At 43.5% G+C, this 21,459-nt stretch overlaps 5 protein-coding genes and 1 non-coding gene across 6 annotated transcripts; 4 read left to right on the top strand and 2 right to left on the bottom strand.

The window, feature by feature from the left end:
- Positions 1–1,039: 1,039 nt before the first annotated feature.
- O0I10_012572 (uncharacterized protein) lies at positions 1,040–6,497 on the top strand (the record flags this gene model as incomplete). Its single annotated transcript, XM_058492464.1, has 11 exons — positions 1,040–1,059; positions 1,138–1,341; positions 1,415–1,441; positions 1,507–1,577; positions 1,642–1,912; positions 1,971–2,157; positions 2,239–3,342; positions 3,400–3,441; positions 3,493–3,633; positions 3,696–5,783; positions 5,838–6,497. The coding sequence occupies 11 exons, from the start codon at positions 1,040–1,042 to the stop codon at positions 6,495–6,497; spliced, it is 4,815 nt and encodes a 1,604-aa protein (XP_058336767.1).
- A 379-nt stretch (positions 6,498–6,876) lies between these two features.
- On the bottom strand, positions 6,877–8,240 carry O0I10_012571 (uncharacterized protein; the record flags this gene model as incomplete). The annotated part of the gene is made up of 3 exons (XM_058492463.1): positions 6,877–7,767; positions 7,839–8,093; positions 8,166–8,240. 3 exons carry the CDS (start codon positions 8,238–8,240, stop codon positions 6,877–6,879), a joined length of 1,221 nt encoding a protein of 406 aa, XP_058336766.1.
- A 1,960-nt stretch (positions 8,241–10,200) lies between these two features.
- On the top strand, positions 10,201–17,154 carry O0I10_012570 (uncharacterized protein; the record flags this gene model as incomplete). The annotated part of the gene is made up of 30 exons (XM_058492462.1): positions 10,201–10,320; positions 10,418–10,623; positions 10,687–10,888; positions 10,942–11,300; positions 11,362–11,447; positions 11,505–11,552; positions 11,627–11,713; positions 11,762–11,881; positions 11,936–12,045; positions 12,104–12,212; positions 12,273–12,327; positions 12,386–12,501; positions 12,556–12,691; positions 12,752–13,484; positions 13,553–13,737; positions 13,794–13,860; positions 13,918–14,070; positions 14,124–14,840; positions 14,897–15,022; positions 15,076–15,146; positions 15,207–15,491; positions 15,546–15,653; positions 15,722–15,753; positions 15,814–16,130; positions 16,196–16,320; positions 16,377–16,438; positions 16,502–16,641; positions 16,704–16,806; positions 16,874–16,968; positions 17,026–17,154. 30 exons carry the CDS (start codon positions 10,201–10,203, stop codon positions 17,152–17,154), a joined length of 5,202 nt encoding a protein of 1,733 aa, XP_058336765.1.
- Positions 17,155–17,420: 266 nt separating this feature from the next.
- O0I10_012569 (uncharacterized protein) lies at positions 17,421–19,595 on the top strand (the record flags this gene model as incomplete). The annotated part of the gene is made up of 13 exons (XM_058492461.1): positions 17,421–17,468; positions 17,528–17,630; positions 17,692–17,717; positions 17,783–17,926; positions 17,983–18,043; positions 18,103–18,119; positions 18,173–18,258; positions 18,314–18,509; positions 18,567–18,710; positions 18,759–18,898; positions 18,957–19,003; positions 19,067–19,317; positions 19,377–19,595. The coding sequence occupies 13 exons, from the start codon at positions 17,421–17,423 to the stop codon at positions 19,593–19,595; spliced, it is 1,482 nt and encodes a 493-aa protein (XP_058336764.1).
- Positions 19,596–19,660: 65 nt separating this feature from the next.
- On the bottom strand, positions 19,661–20,781 carry O0I10_012568 (S-formylglutathione hydrolase; the record flags this gene model as incomplete). Its single annotated transcript, XM_058492460.1, has 5 exons — positions 19,661–19,846; positions 19,909–20,073; positions 20,141–20,227; positions 20,297–20,406; positions 20,472–20,781. The coding sequence occupies 5 exons, from the start codon at positions 20,779–20,781 to the stop codon at positions 19,661–19,663; spliced, it is 858 nt and encodes a 285-aa protein (XP_058336763.1).
- Positions 20,782–21,271: 490 nt separating this feature from the next.
- O0I10_012567 lies at positions 21,272–21,345 on the top strand. Its single transcript has one exon. It is a non-coding gene; the product is annotated as a tRNA-Ile (tRNA).
- Positions 21,346–21,459: the final 114 nt, after the last annotated feature.

The raw sequence follows: 21,459 nt of genomic DNA, 5'->3' as shown, positions 1-21,459 counted from the left end.
GTACAACGCTTATATCATGATCACATAGTAGTCCACAACATTTGAATAGCTTAATATGACGTCGCATAGTTGCAATAATACAAAAATGGGGACATTCTTTTTTAAAGCAAAAGAAGGATGGCTCAACATTCATCACGAGTAAATCTTTTTTTGAGAGTGAGAGTTGTGGTGGTGGTGGTATCCAAGGACAACCATTGCCAAGACAGCAGCACCACCATCACCTGTTTGACTTTGACCTTCACAGCAGCCGAGTGTGAAATGTCATGTGAAACAACTCACTGATACTAGCATGCTGCACCAGTCCTTTGGCAACAGCAGCAGCAGCAGCAGTGGCTTCAGCAGCTTTTGGGAAAAGATCATGTCCCGGTCTCGACTTTTTTTTTCCTAACGAGCCTAAGCTCTCCATATTATAATCGGCGTTCTCCCTTTCCGATCATTTTCCTCCCCATGATCGGATGTTTGTTTGGAGCCGACTTTTTTCTTTTGCTTTTTGTTGTTGTCAACCTGCACAGCACGGCCATGAAATATATAAATTCCATATCAGGGAAGATGAATCTACTTATGCATGTTATATTAACATGGTCTGGGTTGGCTGTGATGGAAGGGGAAAATGCAAAAGAGCGGAGGTGGGGCCGCCTACTTCCGAAGCCAAAAGTGTCTGTGCGACGATCCGTACATGGGATGGTGCCGTTCATCATCATCATCATGATTGATGATAAGGTGTTCCCTATGCAAAGAGATGGGCATTGGGGGGGTGGATAATAAGGACAAAGAGGATATAACATTCCAGTGATTGTTGGTGGATGATGATGGGTGTTCACATGATGCATCTGTATAGATAGCCTTTTCGATATTTGGCACCGAGCTACACTACGAATGAGGTGGTGGGCGCGTGTACTACCCAAAGACAGCCCTTTTAACTTTCCAACTGACGAGGGGAGAGAGTACAGAGAGTGTGTCGTTTTCTGTTACCACCAACTTTTCTCTTTCTCTCTCTTTACTCTCATCCATTCCCTTTCTTACTCAAACTCCTCCCCTAATGGCCGCGACGGCAGTGAGGTACATAGCCCATGCACATGAACATGCTTTATACGTCGACCATTCACATGGCGTCAATGTCTCTTTCTTTTAATGCAGAGTTGGCCTGCGCGTACGGCCTTTGACACAAAAGGAACAATTGAGCAATTGCACTGAATGTCTTTCCTATGTTCCTGACGAGCCACAAATCCTTATCGGCACCGACAAGTCTTTTACATACGACTATGTGTTTGACACTGCCACTGGACAACAAGATGTATATAGAAAGGCGGCTTCTCCTCTCTTGGACAAGTTTATGGATGGGTAACACATTATTACATTGCTTGTGGATCGATCGATCTCCCCTTTCTTATACAAATCTTCTTCTTCTTCATAGATTCAACGCGACCATTCTAGCTTATGGGTGAGTATAGCTATGATGATCATCATCATCATCCGTAACGCGTGTTTATTAACATGACTCAATAGACAAACGGGATCTGGCAAGACACATAGTATGGGTACAGGGCTTCACAACGGCACGAATCCAGAAGATCAAGGTACAAAAACGAGCATGGTTTTAGCTTTTTTGTGTCACTGACCCAAACCCCACCAATCAAAAAGGTATCGTTCCCCGCTGCATTGTGGAGCTCTTTTCAACCATGGAACAACACGCCAAGGAGGATCCTGATTTCAAATACGACATTTACGTATCATTCTTGGAGCTATACAATGAAGAGCTTGTCGATTTATTGAATCCTCAGACGATCCAAAGGAGAAAGGGAGCAAGCACTAGCCCAGCAACCGAAGTTACCATTCGTGAAGACGTGGCAGGCAATATTTATTGGAGCGGTGTTCGTGAAGAACGATGCAGCTGTCCAGACGAGTTGCTAGGGTAACATGACTACCTACATACATACATATCCATTCTCTTATTCATCCTTCTTTTTTAGATTTCTTGCCAAAGGTTCATTATGTCGTACAACAGGCTCCACCGATATGAACACAGTGTCCTCTCGCTCGCACGCCATCTTTTCGGTTATTTTGAAGCAACAACGACGTGATCCTGAAAGTGATAAAGCTGAATTGCAAAATCTGACAAGCAAGTTCCATTTTGTGGATTTGGCTGGTTCTGAAAGAGTGAGTCGCAGTTATCGTGTTGGTAGGAACATCCCATCATATGTTACTTACCTTGTTTCTACTCCGAATCACACAACATAGCTCAAGAGAACCAATGCACAAGGTGATCGAGCTAGAGAGGGCATTGCTATCAATTCCGGTTTATTGGCACTTGGCAACGTAATTTCGGCATTGGGTGATGAGCAAAGAAGAGCCACACATATTCCCTACCGTGATTCCAAGTTAACTCGCCTGCTTCAAGATTCTTTGGGTGGTAATAGTCAAACCTTGATGCTTGCATGTGTATCGCCTGCCGACTCGAATTTCATGGAGACGCTCAACACCTTAAAGTACGCCAATCGTGCTCGCAATATCAAGAATCGGGTTACCATCAACCAGGACTTTGCAGGCAGCTCCATCGAGATTAATCAGCTACGTGCATGCATTGCTCGACTACGTATGGAGATCGCTTCGTTACGTGCAGGTGGTGGTGGTGACATGTCATCTGATACGGGTGAAAATAAGGCATTGCGAGCTGAAGTAGCACGTTTAAGAGATCGCATCCAAGACATGAGCACCAACCTTATCCAAGTCACCAGTGAAAGAGATACGCTGATGATGGAACGTGAACTTGGTGAGTTTATGGACAATGACGACGACCCACAACGACCACAGCAACCATCACCTGGCAACAAGGAGTTTTCAACACATCCACTGATTGCACAATATCAACGCACCATTCAGGATCTCAACAATGAGCTGCAAGATACACGTGATCGCTTAACGTTCTTGGAAAACACACAACCTATGGCCATGGAAGCCATGATGATGGCTAGCTCCTCTTTCCAAAAGGCAAATGTCAGCAATAACACCATGCGTATGACTTCATCTTCTACTACACAACGTCGACGAAAGACGCGCCGTCGCCATGGTGCACGTATGACACCAAGTACCAGTAACACAACACGTGCAGCTCGCATCACTTCCAAACATTCGACGCGTCGTCAGCCTATTCTTTCTCGTAGCTCAAGCGCACGCACACGACGCATGCAACAACAGCAACAAATGTATGATGAATACGAGTACGAGTCATCCCCTCAATTAAAAGAAGAAAGTGATGAGCAAATTCGTCGTGAAGTCAAGGAAAGCATTGCCAAAGCTCGTGCAGAAATTCAAAAGGGTATCCAAGTACTTGATTTAGCCAAGGTATGATTAGTTGATACTTGATCATGGATGTGTTATTAACAATGATGGTCCTTACAGCCCCTTGAAGATGCTGCAAGAGATTGGGAGGAAGAGCTTAGAGTAAGTGGATATCTTCATGTACATGTCATGATGTTAACACTATCATCGTAGGAATTTGAGGAACATGAACGAATGCAGGAGTCCAAGGATATCCAACGCACATCATCCGATGAAGGCAACTATACACCAGCACGTTCACCAGTGGACCAAGATTTGTTGAGCAATGATTTATTGGATGAAATTGAGACTTTGGTAAGTTGTTCAATGGCACGTTGTACTTGTATCCAGATATTAATTCATTAATGCTGTATTAGGCTGTTCCATCATGGGACGATCCTGAAACGGAGGGCAAGGAGGTGACAGCATTGCATGGTCATGATGAGAACAGCAGTTCGAGTAGCAATTCATCCCCAGCAACCACCACCACCGGCGGTTCATCAGATGAGAAGAACAAGCACGATGCTCAATTAGCACGTATGCTCCACCAAATCCAATCGGATATTCGTGTCAAGGAAGAGCTCGTGGCACATCTTGAAAAGTCTGAGACCGAATATGCATTCATGCGTCGCAAGTTTGATGATAAGATCAGCCATTTGCAACAACAATTATTGACGCTTCAACGTGAACGAGATAATGCAGTGGAACACACAAAGTCTCGATTTTCAAGTCGATCAGAGATGACAATGCAAGTCAAGGAGAAGCAACAATTGATTGAAATTCGACATGCTTATGAAGCCAAGATGAAGAACTTGTTATCAGAGATCCAAGAGCTCAAGCGCAAGTATTCAAAGACCACCATGACGATGCAATCAACACGCAACCAACATGAAACACTGTTGCGATCATTACGTGTGAATGTTGAGACGCTCAAGGTGGAAAAGAAGCGCATGATCAAGCGTATGAAGCTCGAAGCTGAACGTGTGCGTGAGCAGTCGACATTACAAGACCGCAAGATTCAGCAATTACAACGATTGAATGCCGAAGCCAACATGGCTCGTAAACGTTTGGAGCGACAACATGAGCAGCAAAAGATGACTCTCAAGCAACGTGACAAGGAGGTGTTGATGAATAACCAACAACTGAAGCAGCTTATCAGTGTACTCAAGAAGGCTGTACGTGAGGGTGGTGTATTGGATGAGCATCTCCTTGGCAAGGTGTCGCATATTGTTGGTGGTAGCTTTGCCCTTGTTGCTCGTAGAGCAGGTGGTCGATCGGCTGATCGTCGTGCTATTCGTCGCCGACTCAACAAGATCCCTGTACAAGTGCGTGTGAATCGTAAAAAGGAGTTATTGGACAATGCATTGTATCAGTACATCCAAGGCAAGCAAGCTGTTGTCGAGATGGAGCAATTACTCTTCCGCCGTGAGCAATTGGCAGCTGAAAAGTTGGAGCTTATTGATGAACGACGCCACATTTACTTGGCTGAAAAGGAAAATGAGGAAGCTACGGGGCAACCCATGGATATGCTTGCACTCAATTTCACTGATGAGCGTATCGATTTAATCTCTGCCGAGATTTCTTATCTTTCAGCACGCATTCGAGCATTGCAATCAGAAGCAGCTGCTGGTGATATGGCGTTGCCATCCACTGAAGAAAATGAGACAGGCAACATGGTCCTATCCACGCTTCAACAACGACTTGAAAAGAAGGTGACATTTGCTGATGATATTGTTGCTGATGCCGGACAACCTGGTGATGGATGGACCGATATGGATGTTTTGGATGAGCAATTCAGCGTACCACAATCCGCCGCACCCGAAACAGCTTACGATGCATTGATGAAGATTATCAAGACCTTGGAAGCGGACGAAGCCAAAAAGGTGGCAGAGACACTTGTTGATGATGTGATGGCTCTACGTATGAGTGAGACCAATCGACAAGTCACTATGCAGAATCTTGAAAAGACGGTGCATGATTTACGTCGCACATTGATTGTCATGAAACGAGCGGCCATCAGTACAACAGTGGAGAATGAACGTCGCATTCGCAAATTGGAAGATAAGAACCGGTCCAATAGGCATCGCACGGATGATGAGGATAGCGCTATCGATGTCAAGATTGAAGAATACATCAACAGTGGCAACACCATCTTTGACAAGATTTATGAAGATGGTATTCGTGGCGTGATACAAACACCTGAACCAGCTCTGGATTATGTTACCGATTCACGACGTTCATCGATTGCATCATTTGGTGCAGGTAGCAGTGCGAATGCCAGCAGCGAGGATGCAGCAGCAGCATTGATTCCACCACCTTCACCTCTCAATTCACCTACCTATGTCACTGCTAATGGTCGACCTCCAAGTGGCGTACGACCTCCTGCTTCTCTTACTGACAAGGGTAATCGACGTGCATCTCGAGAAGGAACACCATCTCCTGAACGATTCTTAAACATGATCCAGGTACACTTTAATAACACTATGCATGATCAATTGGCTTATTGTTTTATTACCTAGCGACGGTTCTCATGGCAACAACGTCGTGGATCTGATTCACCAGTATCTTATGCACCACCTGATTTTGCACGTTACAGTGCTGAACGAGAAACATCCACTGCATCTTTACGTGGTAACCACCTACGACGATCATCCATGCAATCGGATCATTCAGCCACTTCTTCAGTACATCAACAATTGCAAGGTGCTTTACGTAAACGAGCTTACTCGTTGCAGCAACAATCGCCATCTCCTGTACCCAGCCGTAGACGACCTTCCATGCGTGAATTATCTTTGATGGGTGCCACCAATGCTGCTGCTGCTGCTGCTACTAATGGACATCACCTTCATCATCAATACCATGCTGATCCTGAACATTACGATTACCAAGTCCCTACCGCTACCATGTCCTATCAACAACGCTATCAGCAACAATCACATCAACAACCCCCTTCACCCCAGCGATTGGGTCCTTCCATCATCACCCCAAGTGCATCCACTGCCATGGAACGGTCATCCAGTGCAGGCAATGTCTTTGATCGATTATCACAAACACCCACGCGTGCATCACGTGCAAAGATGGCACAACATCGATACAGTAGTGGCAGCATCGAAGAGCTTAGAATGCATTGGGAATATGAACGTACCCCAAGTGCTTTGAGTGGCACATACAACTTGTAATCACTTTTTTTTGTCCTTTCTCTCTCCCTTGTATTTATTATTGTTACTTTATATTATTCGAATTGATCCCTTGTCCTTCTTCCTATATATAAAGGCTCCCCTCGTTACATATATAGCATATATGGGAAATGGTATTGTTTACAATGAAAAGGATTCATTTACAAAGAGCAGATTGATTGTCATTGTTTCCATCACCTTGGATATGAGTTTCCTCAAAGCTTACTCATCATTGATACAATAGTATTCAATTGACTTTGGCATATCATTACAACGCTTTTCATTTACCATTCGTACGATTGCATATATAAGATATCGAAGAATTGTTTATTTGAATCAAAGGTGGTCACAATGACACAAAGGAATAACCCACTACTACTACTTAATCAGATTCTTCTTCAGATGATTCCTCTTCAGCGGTAGCAACCCAGTCAAGGAAAGGCTTGGAGGCCTTCTTGACTTCCTTGGAGACATCCTTCTCGACAAAACGCTTGGAGGGCTTTTCACCCCACTTGATAAACACATCATCTTCAATGAGATCGGTATCATAAATCTTCATGAGAATAGCAGGCATTTTCTTGAGAAGAGCATCCTTGTATTCGAGACCGACGAGACGTTCGATACCACCGAGCAAATACTTTTGGTGCTTTTCACCGGTAACGAACTTGGCCAAGAGCTTTTCACGCTTGGGAATTTGTTGCACAATGGTATCATTGAACAAGACTTGGGCGAGGACTTGGCATGACTTGTACTTGCCTAACACACCAAGCTCATCGGCCTTGGCAATGATTTCCTTGTCGCTGATATCAGAACCCTGCTCCTCAAGCCAAACACCAAAGGATTCGTAACGATCAGCACCTCCTTCATCGTCGTCATCGTCACCGCCACCAGCAAAGGCGCCACCGATACCCTTGACCGAGAGCTCCTTCATACGGGCAGCCACAGCTTGTTCGCTTGTATCCTCAGACCAATCTTCATTGGCCAATTGACTCTCAAAGGACAAACCAGCAGCTTGCTTATTGATACGCTTGGTGATAATATCAGCCTCCTCACCATCTTCATCGAGATCCTCTTGTACAGGAGAACCAGGCATGCCATTTTCATCTGTACCATTGGCTTGAGCATGAGCGGCCTTGCGCTGTCTACGTTGATTCTTGGATGCGGTAGCAGGAGGGTTCTTGACAATGAAGGTGGCCAACTTGTGGCGGTTCTCACCCATGTTGCGAGCACCACAGGCCTTGCAATCCATAAGAATATCATCGTTCTTGATAATCTATATATAAAGTGAAGTAATGAGTATTACTACTACTTGTGATCCCTCCCTCCCTCTTCAATTGAACTTACAATATCAGTTTCTGGGTTCTGGCAGGAAGGACAGAGCACAAATTTGGTGATGAAGCCATCGAGAATGCTTTGAAGCTTGTTGGCGTCATGCTCACCGTTCACAATGTAGCGTTCATTCTTGTCGTCACACTTGACTTGAGCTCCGAGTTCACAACCAAAAAACTTGGTGGGGTAAGCAGGAGGACGAGACAAAGCACGAGCAATTTCAGCCATGTTGGGAACAACCGTTTTGATACCATTGCCCTTGCCTTCAACCTACAATACAAACAATACATATCAATCATGCTGTGCCACCTTAAAAAGTTCCTAGTTTTCTTAAGCCCTTACCTTGGTAATGAGGCGTGGCATCTTGTAACGGTAAAAGGAATCTTTGACATCACGTCGAACGTTAACGGTAGCCATGTTGAATAATTGTTGCTGTTGTTGTAGTAGTGAAAAGGGTCGTCGTTTTAGGTATGAAAAGCCTTCTTTTTAACTCTGAGAAAATGTTGTATGCTATCTTGCTGCTGCTGCTGGGAGTATTGGTTCCAGTCCAATGATGAACAATACATGAACAGGTTCTGTGACAAGATCTTGCGAAGTGTTTGTGTGGCGCTGGAATGGCAGTTTGATGAAGAAGCAGAAGACAATCTGTCCAACAAACGAGGAAAAGGTGGAAAAAACTGAGTGGAACATACTCTTCCGCAGTTACATTCAAAAAAGTTTTCAGCCAGGTGACGTTGCACTCCATTGACCAACCAAATTCGTCTTTTTCACGGCAACGTCTTTAACTATTTCTCCGAGATGGGCCCCCCAATGGTGGTATACCAATAGGATTCTCCTTCCCTTCTTTCATCTCTTATTGTTAGACATCATGCAGCCTTGCTCTCCCCGTGCTGCAGTAGATAGAATCAAGTGCATCATCAATGCTTATACCAAAGCTGTCACCCTTAAAAGCAAAGCAAACAAATAAATGGAATGCATATCCACTTTAATGCGGGTTGCATCCCGCCGAGATCCGATGTCTAATGCTTAAAGCGAATCATTTGGATAAATGGGTAAACATTGCTGCAGGCATCCAATTATCCCTTCAAGCATCTATAGATAGTAGGCTGAGGCGATGTTTCAAGGACGATGTTATCACCTGCCCTAATTATCATTCACGCATGGATGTACGCTCTATAACGAAGAAACGCATTTAATCCTCAACATGATGATGCCCATCACGATATCAGATTTTTCATTTACCATCCACAGCATAATGATTTCCTCGTTGCGGGTAAAGAAAATGGCACGTTCACCCTATATACATACGAAAGATGCATGTTGTTGTCATGCATCATTGTGCACCACATCTCTTATCACTTTGTAGTCATTTTTTATAACTTTTCATTGTTATCCTAGTAGTACGTTCATTGTTGTCATGGTTGTCATTGTAAAAACAGAACCAATATTGGTCGATGAATCACAGGGTTTACAATGGTAAGTCGAGTACGTGTGGGACTTTGAAGCAAGGTCAATCATGCAAGAGGTGTCTTTTCAAGTGGTACAAGCAAGGAATTGGAGCTATCCAAAAACACAATGGAGCTTTTTTTTTGTGGCAAATGGAGCAAGTGCAAACGAGCCACTCTTTTTTTTCTCGAGTGGTGGCTCTTTTTGTAGTCTTCCTTTCACAACTGGAATGGGAAAAGCACTCGATTTCGTTACCTAGGCAACCTATCATTATACAAACGGCCCTGTAAGCTTCGTGTTCTCTGTGATGCCAGGTACGATTTATGATGCACACACACCACCTAAGCTCTTTCTTGGAGAACTAGAATTGATCTTTCATGCTCCACGTTATCATCTTCTTCAGCATCCCCTAGCAGAAGACTCTCATCTCTCTCTTCTTCGACATAAGCATGTTGTTACCACCCATTTTACTCCATCGCCCTCGATCATATCACTCTTTGAATTGTTGCTTGCACCTTGGCCAGTATTATTGGGATAGCCCATTAAAGCTGATCTTTTTGGTCATTGTTATCCTATCGTCATTGTGATGGAGTGAAATGTCATAGTTTTCCGATCAAGATAGGGTCAAAATCCCACCGACATCATTCATTGTGTTTATTCTCATTGTTTGATCATGTACATTACTTTCTTTCTTATAATACAAAATGAGTTCAATGATATGAGGATCTATGTACAACGACATCTTTAAGTATGTATTTTAATACATCCAATCCTTAAGCAAAGCGCTGGCAGTAGAGAGGAAACACGCATGCATGAAAGCGTCAAAGTAACATGGATCATTGGCGGGGCCAATTTCTTTGACTGGGAAGCAGGACACAACGAAACCCAATGCGGAGAAGTCGATACGTTGCCTCTCTTTGCTCTCGAGTCGATGGGGAACAGTTTCAGCACCAATGAACTCAAAGCCTGTATCTCGCAGGATCTAAAGATCAACGTCGCCTTTCCATTCTTCGCTACCGGTCGAAATGAAGGATCTGCAGCTTGTTGTGTGGTACGCTTTACTCGAAACTTGCAAGTTTCAGTTGTTGCTGCTGCTGCTGCTGCTGCTGCATAAATGCACAATCTCACTGTACACTATTGACAATTAGGTGGATGCAGAGTGGATCGACAAGCTGACGAGACAAAATGACACGCGTCCATTCACGCTCAAAAGTCCTGGACGATTGTCGGCAACGACACCCGTGAACGCTTCCAATAACACCAACACGACCAATACCAGCAACCAGCAAAAGCAATCCCCAACCACCAATATCTACGTCAATGTATTATCCAAGGATCCTCATATGCACAATAGGTAGGGGGATGGTGGTCGAGTTTGATGATTCATATCATCAAAGGATTAACATGCATCTTAAAGTGTCGATTTGTATCAGCCTCGATCCACGGCAACGTCTCAGGAACATCAGCAGCATGATAAGGCCACGCAAAATCGCTCCGCTCTGGCAGCATTACTTGAACAAGAATCTCGAAAGGATGGCTTATTTGAAGGATTGACCGATGATTTCAGCGTGTTCGAATCCATCTTTGACGACTCAGTGTCAAAAGAACAACGACATGAGGTAACGTATATGTATATACTAGTGAGCGCATGTGGTTAATGCATCATGATTAGATCTTCTTGCACCGTGTGAGAGCAATGCTATGGCCACAATGCAAGCGATATCGTGTTATTGACAGCAATGATCCGCATGAATTGACACTTCAAGTCACAGATGACGACGTAGAGGATCAACCCAATGACACCCATTACGGCCGAATCGATCTTGCCAACTCCAATTTACCTGATGTTTTTGCCATCATTGAATCGGATAATGCCTTCTTCTTCCTGTCAACGTATCGAGGCACTACGCTACAAGATTTGATCACCTACAATCCCGGTGTGCTCAGCTCTAACTTGAAAAAGAGCTTCGTGGTATACCAGATTCTTCGTGCACTTGCAAGTTTACATGATAGAGGCGTTCTCCATGGAAGGTATGTGTATATGGGTTATTGAGGAAGAAGGATCAATCAATTAATGCATTGAAATGACCAGTTTGAAGGCATCCAACATTCTCGTGGATGAAAATTTATGGGCTCAATTGGCTGGTATGGAATACGGTGCAAATCCCTCTGAATTAGGTGAGTGAGTGAGTGACAAGTTAACAAGATAATCAACTCACGAAATGGTTCAAATAGACATTGATCAATACATGCATGAATTGTCGACGCCTAAGCTGAGCAAAGGTATGATTGGATCAGGGCACATAGTAACGGGATCAAGGTATACATCCATATCTCACATCGAACGTCTCCAATAGAGATACAAGACGAGCCATTGGTGATGAAATGGGTGAAAGGTGACATATCCAACTATTCGTACTTGATGGCTTTGAACCACCTTGCTGGTAAGTAGCGGCTTTGATATTGGTGATGGTATACTAAGTGGCAATTAGGACGCAGAGAAGGGGATCCAAACTTTCATCCAATCATGCCATGGATTACGGACTTTAGTGGAAACAGCATTGAAGATGGATGGCGTGATTTCACCAAAACCAAGTTTCGTATGAACAAAGGTAATAATTGTATTGCTAGGGAATAGATTCCAAGTGCTAATTATGGTCTACAAGGCGAGGAGCAACTTGATTTTACCTTCAATGGGCCTGTGCCACACCATATCACGGATATCCTTTCCGACATCACCTACTACGTGTATCTTGCTAGAAGGACCCCTATACCAGTAAGTTCTTTGATGGATTTATATCAATGGGTTGCTGATCTGTGGTCTCGTTGCTTAGGTACTTTGTCAATTTGTGCGATCAAAGTATGAGCCCAATGAATACCCATCCACAATGCAGCGACTTTACAATTGGACACCCGACGAATGTATACCAGAGTTTTTCACAGGTAAAAAACATGGATGATCATGGATTATCTTCAATGCCATTTACCACGCTTTAAATGTAGATCCGACAATCTTCAAATCGATACATGATGATATGCCGGATTTACAGATACCCCAGTAAGTGACGCAAATTTGATTGATTTACATACATGATTCTAATATTTGTGTTATTCAGATGGGCATCGTCAGCTGAAGATTTCATCAAGAAGCACGCCGAAGCATTGGAAAGCGATTATGTATCAGCCAACTTGCATCATTGGATCGATTTGACATTTGGCAACAATCTCACAGGTTCGGAAAACTATGCATGCTCCAAAGACTTCTTTTGACATCCCTTATTGCTAGGCAAAGGAGCCGTGGAAGCGAAGAATGTTGCACTCCCTCTTCTTGCCGGGCAAAATAGTTTCATGAAACATGGCATCATACAGTTATTCAAGGACAAGCACCCTCAACGTGGATGTAATTGGAACATGAGCAAGAGGTACAGTTTCCATGACTACCCATATTGAATCTCTTTTTTCTCATACAATCATCTATTAAGGTCATGTGATGTTTCCCTTTGTCGACGTGATAGTGATGTGGAGCGTCAATCCATATCCTGTGATCAATCCATGCTACCTGATAAGCAAAGCATATACAGCACACCAAGCATTCCATCGCAAAGAAGCCTTAAAGGTCGACAAAACTCAGCACCATCATCCCATCTTCACATGTCCCAAAGCCCCTCCAACAATAGCTTTGCATTGAGAGAACGTGCAGCTTCAGTTCATTCAACGTGCTCATCCATTGACACTTCCACATCGCTCACGAGTCGATCCACTGCAGCAGCTGAACAAATTTCTACCATGACGAGTGCATCAGCTGCAGGTCTTACTTCGGCACTACGAAATGAGCCCATTCGTTTACCAGATGCATTACCTGAAGACTATTTCACTGAAAACTTGACGCATTACGAAGATACGATGGAGTTTGCAGCACGATACAAGTCGATGCAGTCTTCCGATGATATATGCTTCAATCCTGTTTATCCTGATCCAGGGGTTCATTACAACATTAGCCCTTGCGATTCTCCTACACAATCAACCAACAAATTCTCAGTGGGCACAGCGTATGACATGTATTGTGCGGGTCAAGTCATTGAAAGTATTTATTTGGCGGGGAACACCAAAGTGATGGATATCGAAGGCGAAACGTCTCAAAGTATGGCGAGTGGATACTTTGAAATGGGCAATGGGGATGTGTCCTACGACCTTGCTCCATCAGGCCGTGTCAATGTAATGTTTTTATTCATCTCCGATTCATGCGCATGATGTACGACAGCTTTATTCACATTGCCCTTTAGATTCCTCCAGCTGTAACATCGGTGATTTCGGCCTTGAAGAGCGATGATTGGCAACAAAGACCATCAGCGAAATCCATCCTTTCATCTTCCTTCCCAGCATTATCGGCAAACGACCCTGCTTGTTCTTTTTCTTTTCCTGAATGTGTTCCCGACATGTATGAGTACTTGGCAGCATTTTATCAAGCGTAAGTTTTATAGTGTTCTTTTTTCTTTGGTATCGTTCTCACACACGTTATTGCAGTGAATGGAGTCGCAGATTGTATTTGGCTGATAAATGGATTGATCGGATATATGAACTCCAAAATGAAGTAAGTAAACGATAACTGAATCAACGTTAGCTTATAGTAACCATCCTTTTATTGTAGCCTTTTCTGCTGATTCTGCCAACCTTTACACAACTCTTCACCCACAATGCAACACGAGTCGGCTCCATCAGTCTCTTCCCAAAACTTGCACAACGACTAGGTCCTGAAAGAGCAAGACAGTATCTATTGAAACCCATTGTGTTCATGTTCGAGGTTAGTGTTACCACAAAGCCATGAACAAACATCAGCTAACTGGCATCTTATAGACGTTACGACCCAACTTGCCCAAAGTGCTATTTGAACAACACATCATTGACGAGTTCATTAAGCGTCTTGGTATGGCAACATTTCTACAGCAAATGCTTCCTTGTTATTTGGAATCCATGGCGATCAGCAGCAATGAAACTACCAAGAGTACGGGTGAAAAGGCACTTAATGGCACCGCAACATCATCTTCGGATACTGGTGGGCCAACCATTGCTGAGCTTGCTGGAGATGCGATGATCCATATTTGCAACGCGTTGGGTCCGATTCTCACTTCAAAGCATATCGTACGGCAGCTGGTCAAGATTGCATTCCGTGACAACACATCAAAATCAGTACTACTCCACGCCATGTCGCACATTGCCAAAAACTTTGGTGAAACATTTACATCCATTCAGTATGCGTACCTTGTCTCACTCGTGGATCAACATTTACAACGCACGACCAATGAACGCAATACGCGCATCATTTACAACATTCTATCGCTGCTTGAAGAGCTATTACCATACATGTCAGAGCAATACCTTGTAACAGAGCTCAAATCAGGACTCGTCTCTACGCTGTACAAGTTGTTGGAACCATTTCCCCATTCAGAGGAGGAGAATACGGATAGCTTATCACAACAAATGATTCGACTCCGGCTATCTTTGAGCATGCGTACCATTGACCACTTTGTGTGCATTACTCGGCATTTACCGACCAAGGATTGGGAATCAACGGTATGCGTATATATTTTCAGCATCATCTGATATCAAAGGCTGAACATGGAATATAGATCACTCCTACATTGCAAAAATACTTTTCAGGATTCACAGCCAATATCACAAGCTATGGACAATCTACATCAGCTGCCAGCACTCTCCCAGAATCATCCAAAGCACAAAGGAATTATCAGGCAAGTGTACCTTGGGGTTTTTTGCCAGCTCGATCTAATGATATTATCATCACTTATAGATGATGTATGCCTACTCTCAACTTTGCATTACTGCTGGAAAGGAAATGTTACATCGTATCATACCCACAAGGTATCTATTCATTGAATGATCAAAGTGCAATTGTAGATGCTTACTATATTACTATTTTAGCGATGCGATTGAAAAATTAATGCTTGACAAGTTCTCAGCTGATGTCTCTGTGGACCTGATTGACAAGAACAAGAGCCAATTTTTCGAGATCCCTGAAAAAGGAGTTGTCATTGACTTTTGGAAGCTTCACGATGCGGCAATCGAGGGCTTGTTGGTAGCAGAAGAGTCAAAGCCATCCAAGCAAAAAGACACTGCGGCAGACAAAGATAGGAAGGACGCAAAGCAGGATGCTTCTGGTAGAAATTTGTCGAGCAGCCCTATACAAAAGACAAGTGAGAAGGAAAGGTAGGATATGATAGGCAATAATGTGTATTCCTAGACTCACCACTTTTGTAATAGTGCAAATGGAAGTTCATCTACGGGCATTAGCGCGGGCACCAAATCCAAAGTATCGACAAGCGTATTACCATGGAAGACAAAATGGAAACCTTCGCCTGAAGATAGAAAGTAAGTAAGCTTTTGGATGGGTTGTGTGGATAATTTTCTTGAATGGGCAACTCAAACCACATGGCTAGGAATTGGAATCGATTTCTCTCTACGAATTCAGGTAAGCAGCAACATGGACATGTTAACAATAAAGGCAATAGTTAACGCCTACTTTTTGTAGAGGAGATGTCCAAATCCATGCAATTCTCATTCAACGATCTCAAGTTACGAGGATTTGCTGGTCACACGGCAGCTGTCAGAACCATTTCAGTCAATGAGCCTATCAAGCGGTTTGCCTCTGGATCAAGAGATCGTACCGTGAAAATCTGGTCACTTAATATCCACGAGGGAATTGAGCATTGGGAAACAAGCCCGTATTCAGAATGTCTAATGACATACACGGGTCATCGTCGAGGCACTATTAATGATGTCCACTTTCTCCCTGGGGTTGCTAGTGGGTTGACCGATATCATGGCAAGTTGTGATGGTCATGTACATGTAAGTCTTCACCACGCTACATAACGCCATCCCTCAATTGCTTATGGAGAGAACTTTGTTGCTAGCTTTGGAATCCAGAAACTGGAAAGGAGATCCATCAATTCAATGCTGGACGACCCACCGTAGTAACAATGAAACCGATTTTCCATTACCAGAATCTTGTTGGCGGGACATTTGAAGGCAATCTTACGTACGTAGCGTCAACCTATTATTGCGTGGATCCTCTTGTGCTCATGCACCGCATAGGTTCTTTGATACACACAACCACAAGATATTGCATACATGGAAATCCAATGCCAACCTTGCAGGTACGAGATTCAACGCCACTATAGAGTTCTTTGTGCTGAAACGTGTTTCCATGGATACCATAGGCTCGATACGCATGATTGCTGTCAACCACTCTGAGACGTTGATTGCAGTGGGCTTTTCCACAGGTGCCATTTCGCTCGTTGAATCAAGAACAGGTACCCTGGTTGCTAGCTGGAAAGGAGGTGATACCGAGATTACTCAGGTTGGTTGTCAAGCATCGTCGTGAAGCATGAATCAAGCATCTTACCCCACGTTTTGATATAGATGAAATTTTATACCGATGAATTGCTTGTCACTTGTGCGCCTGCTGATCATCTCATATGTTGCTGGAATGTGAATCGTCTTGCGCTAATGAAAACTATGCCAGGTGAGTAAACAACAAAGGAGATAGTGTGGGACATTGCACATTAGTGGCTAAACTTTGTTACTTTAAGCGGTGCAAGACGTCATATCCCTTGATCTCTTCAAAGACGAAATATTGACCATCAACAGCAGCAATTCGATTTCCTTTATACCCGTTAATGATGAGGTATGCGAATAGGGTACATGTTGTGTTGCATTGTATTAATACATCCTCTACAACTAGCGTCAATCGTATTCATCCAAATTCAAGTCATCCATTATCAAATCTCAAGTCAGCGCGCTTGCCATTGTCCCAACTGAACCATCGCTCATTCTTGGATGCACAGAAGGTGAAATCTTCCTTTATGCCTAAAAGTAGTGTTGCAATAAAGAGAGGATGCTTCATCTATTCTTCACATTCATATGGACCAACAATGTCCCTGGTGAGGGTAATATGCATACGATCCTTTTAGGGAATAAGGATATAAAATGGGATTCCTTTGTTTGGGTTATACACGACAAAGAGGGTAGTCATTATGAAGGATCATTTCATTATAGCCTCATTGTGGCATTTGTATCACAAATTCCTGCATTTACAGGACCCGCGATCAAACATTTCCTTTTCCACTTTAACATTTCATGTCTTCAGTAAAACACCCCCGAGACCACAGCGACGTCAATGACGAAGTATGTTTGTTTATTGTAGTTAATGTAAAGGTGCTAATCGACGACATTGGATCCTGCAGGAAACCGATTCACGGAAGAAGTTCAAAAGCTTACATTACGTCGATGCTGGAGTGCGATTGCTAGAGTCAAAGCCAGTGACGAATGCAGAAAACATCGGCTGTGGTATGTCTATCATGCAACGACGCGTATCATGCATCCAAAGATTGACAGCGTGTGTTTGTAGTTACACTGAAGGATATCATTCGCCATGTAAGTCGAGAGCGCGTTACCCTTTGTTGAATAAGGCTTTCACTAAACACGCATTTTGACACCAGGATCATCTCGAAAGCATGTATCAATTCAACTTTACAGTCAACTTGGATTTCCTTATGGATGCACTACACCCCAAGGTGCGCGACACTGCTCAAGTAACCGTCATCCATGGGCATCGTTTTGATGAGACACGACTCGCAATTCAGGTGAGTGCTGCATGACACTGGATCAAGCAAAATTTATGCAACTCCGTTTTCAATAGGCCGATGCTAAACGTTACCCCAATGTACGACTCTTGCTTCCCACATTGCGTGACAAATATGGTGAGTTTTTGTTTCTATATCACTTGAGATGGCTCTATTGAAACCAACTCCTTTACTAGGCACGCATCATACCAAGGTAATGAATTTAACAACGTATATCAAGAGCCATTCCATTGACACGCTCCAAAGGCCATGGTGCTCTTTTTCAATAGAAACGGGGTGAAGACGGCTCGACTTGTAGTATCAACGGCTAACCTATGTCCTGAGGATTGGGAGTAAGTACTGTTACCAAAGGTAAATACCAGCTTCCTAAATGAGTGTACACTATAGACAAATGACCCAAGGCGTATACATGTCACCCCTATGTCCATTGAAGCAAGACTCTCAACCAGTTGCTGGTACCGTCATTGGTGCAGAATTTGGATCAGAATTTGAACGGCACTTGATCAGCTATTTCCAAGCTTATGGCCCTGATTTATCAGCCTTGAGGAAGCAGGTTGCACTCTATGATTGGTCTCAGTGCAAGGTGAATAAGAAAAGGGTGTCATCCATGAAGAACGATATCATGTTAATATGAATACAGGCGATATTGATTGGATCAGTTCCTGGATATCATCGTGGAGGCACTATGAACGATTGGGGATTAGGGCGCTTGGCTCAAGTATTGCGAACACGTGTGAAGCTTTCTGAAAAATGCTGTGAGCAAGGATCAACCATTGTTGCGCAGGTAATATCAAGAACTCTTTTCTTTAGATGATCGCTCACAATACAATAGTGCTCTAGCTTTCCTGGTGTTACTGAAAAGTGGTTTGACAACGATCTCGGTGCCTCACTTGCGGAAGCGACCAATGCTAAAGCTGCTGTAAAGCCCACGCTCAAATTTATTTATCCCACTGCCCAAGAAGTGCGAAGAAGGTATTTCATCATATAACGGTGGATCCAAGGATGATTATATTGACGTGGTTTATTATAGCTGTACGGGCATTGTGGATAGTGCTGGATTTTTGCGGCTTGATCAGAGTACGTGTGGGAAGCGGTTGAAGATACAATACATCATGATACTAATACATAAGCACAAAATAGAAACGTTCGATCAACACGAAGGATGGTTAAAAAAGCGTTTATGTCGGTGGCAGAGCAAGCGAGCAGGACGGCAAATCGTGATGCCACATATCAAGACATATACACGCATCACCGGTGATGAGCTCGAATGGTTTCTACTTACGTCTGCAAACCTCAGTCGAGCAGCCTGGGGACAATACCAAAAGGACCATACTCAAATATACATCAAGAGCTATGAGTTGGGGGTTTTATTATGTAGAGAACTGTTCCAGGTGAGCATTTTAAGAGAACAAGCAAGAAGCTGGTCTAATGAACACTATAATTACAATAGGATCTATCTGACGACGTCCATCTGCTACCTGCCACGGTCGAAAATCGCCTTCCTACAATTGAAGAACCTATGTCATCAGCAACCATTGTTCCAATCCGGCTTCCCTATGATATACCTATTTTGCCATATGGACCTGAGGATGAATGCTATACAAGGGGCTACGCATCTCGAGCGCTGGAGGATCATTTTGGTTCAGGATCAGCAAATCTCATAGATTAGAACAGCATCTTTATCAATGTCTTGAATAAGAATTTATTTTACAAATGGTGGTGACAAACGATCATTCACGCCTTCAAAGCCTTTACATGATGATTAATGTGATCGGCAATAAAGCTAGAGATGAAGTAGTAGCTGTGATCATAGCCATCTTGAAGACGAATATTCCATTCAGTGTCACGGCCCAACTCATGAACCACATCTTGCAATGTCTTGACCTTGAGCTGATTCTCCAAGAACCCATCAGCAGTGCCCTGAAGAATTCGTGTCAGTCGCCTCGCACATTGTATATGTCTTCTCCCGCATTCATACATACCACATCAACCAAAACATCCATTTTCTCGTTCATATGGGACTTGATAAGCTCGACAGTATCATATTGCTTCCATGATTCTTGATCAGCACCGAGATAGTTGGAAAAGGCCTTTTGACCCCAAGGGCAATTGATGGGATTGGCAACAGGAGAGAATGCTGATACGGTCTGAAACAAGTAATTCATGCATCAGCTTTAAAGTCGCATCATCCTTTATACCAATCAATCAACATACCTTATACTTGGTAGGGTTCTTAATGAAGATTGTCAAGGCACCATGACCACCCATGGAATGACCCATGATAGATACACGTGAACCATCCTATTTTTCAAATCCATAAAGTCATTCAACAACATGTTCACGATCCAATCCACCACCACTACCACTTACCACAGCCAATTGGTTATGAACAAGCTCAGGCAATTCATGAACGATATAGGAATACATGCGATAGTGCTTTGCCCATTTGGCCTCGGTAGCATCCACGTAAAAGCCGGCACCTGAGTTCGTTCGCATGGCGTTAGTGTGAGAGAATTCGCAACGACTATACCCCAAAAAGCCTTACCAACACCAAAGTCCCAAGAGTCACGATCGCCTTCAATCTCGACACCACGAGGCGACGTGTCAGGTGCAATGAGAGCAACTTCATGCTTGGCAGCTTCAGCAATGGCACCACTCTTTTGCATAAAGTTATCCTCGGTACAAGTCAAACCAGACAAAAAGTAAATGCCGGGGACGTCCTTGCCTTCCTCAACAGCAACCTTTGGTAAGAACACATTGAACTTCATGTCGCATTGCAGCTGGTCAGACGTGTGCTGGTACTTGATAAGGTAGCCGCCAAAGGTTTTGTTGCGCGAAATCTCGGTCAATGCCATGGTGTTTGTCAAGAATAGAGGAAAGGGTGAAAAAAAGAGACGCGCTCTACTTCCACGCTGGGATCTAATCTTTTGCATTGTTACATAATGACACACCCATCCATTACGTTATGCACTTGTCGTTGCCATAGTGAATCATCAATCCGTATCCATGTACAAGACAATATAAATACATCTCGTTGCTATGCATTGTTGTTTGAATCATTTATAGCATCATCACCCAATTATGCTCCATGGATACAGCTACTCACTGCTTGCCTACGAAATGAATCGCCGACCAATCGGTCTTGATGCTATCTTTAACCATGAAATTCATGCTCCACACTTCCCATACAAATGCATGCCACACACCATCGCATTCAGTAAAGTGCACGCTTTCCAATGCTACCCTTTTTGATATGTGTTTCGTGCCGATTTTGCAATCCATTTATGGAAATTTTGTGGTTTATCATGCACCGCGCGAGAGAAAAAGTAAGGAAACAAGTGAAAAGCTCGCTTAGCTCAGTCGGTTAGAGCGTGGTGCTAATAACGCCAAGGTCACAGGTTCGACCCCTGTAGTGAGCAAAGTAGCAAAAAACAGGACAAATGTCTTGTAGTTTTCTTTTTGTCGTTTGAAACGGCAACTGACAACATTTTGTCGTAGGTCATGTGACCACGTGACCTAGCTTTTGCTCGTTC

The sequence above is a fragment of the Lichtheimia ornata genome (assembly GCF_029851405.1).
Source record: "Lichtheimia ornata isolate CBS 291.66 chromosome Unknown scaffold00136, whole genome shotgun sequence".
NCBI lineage: Eukaryota > Fungi > Mucoromycota > Mucoromycetes > Mucorales > Lichtheimiaceae > Lichtheimia > Lichtheimia ornata.
Note: the sequence above shows the minus strand (reverse complement) of the source record. Positions and strands in the feature narration are given on the sequence as shown.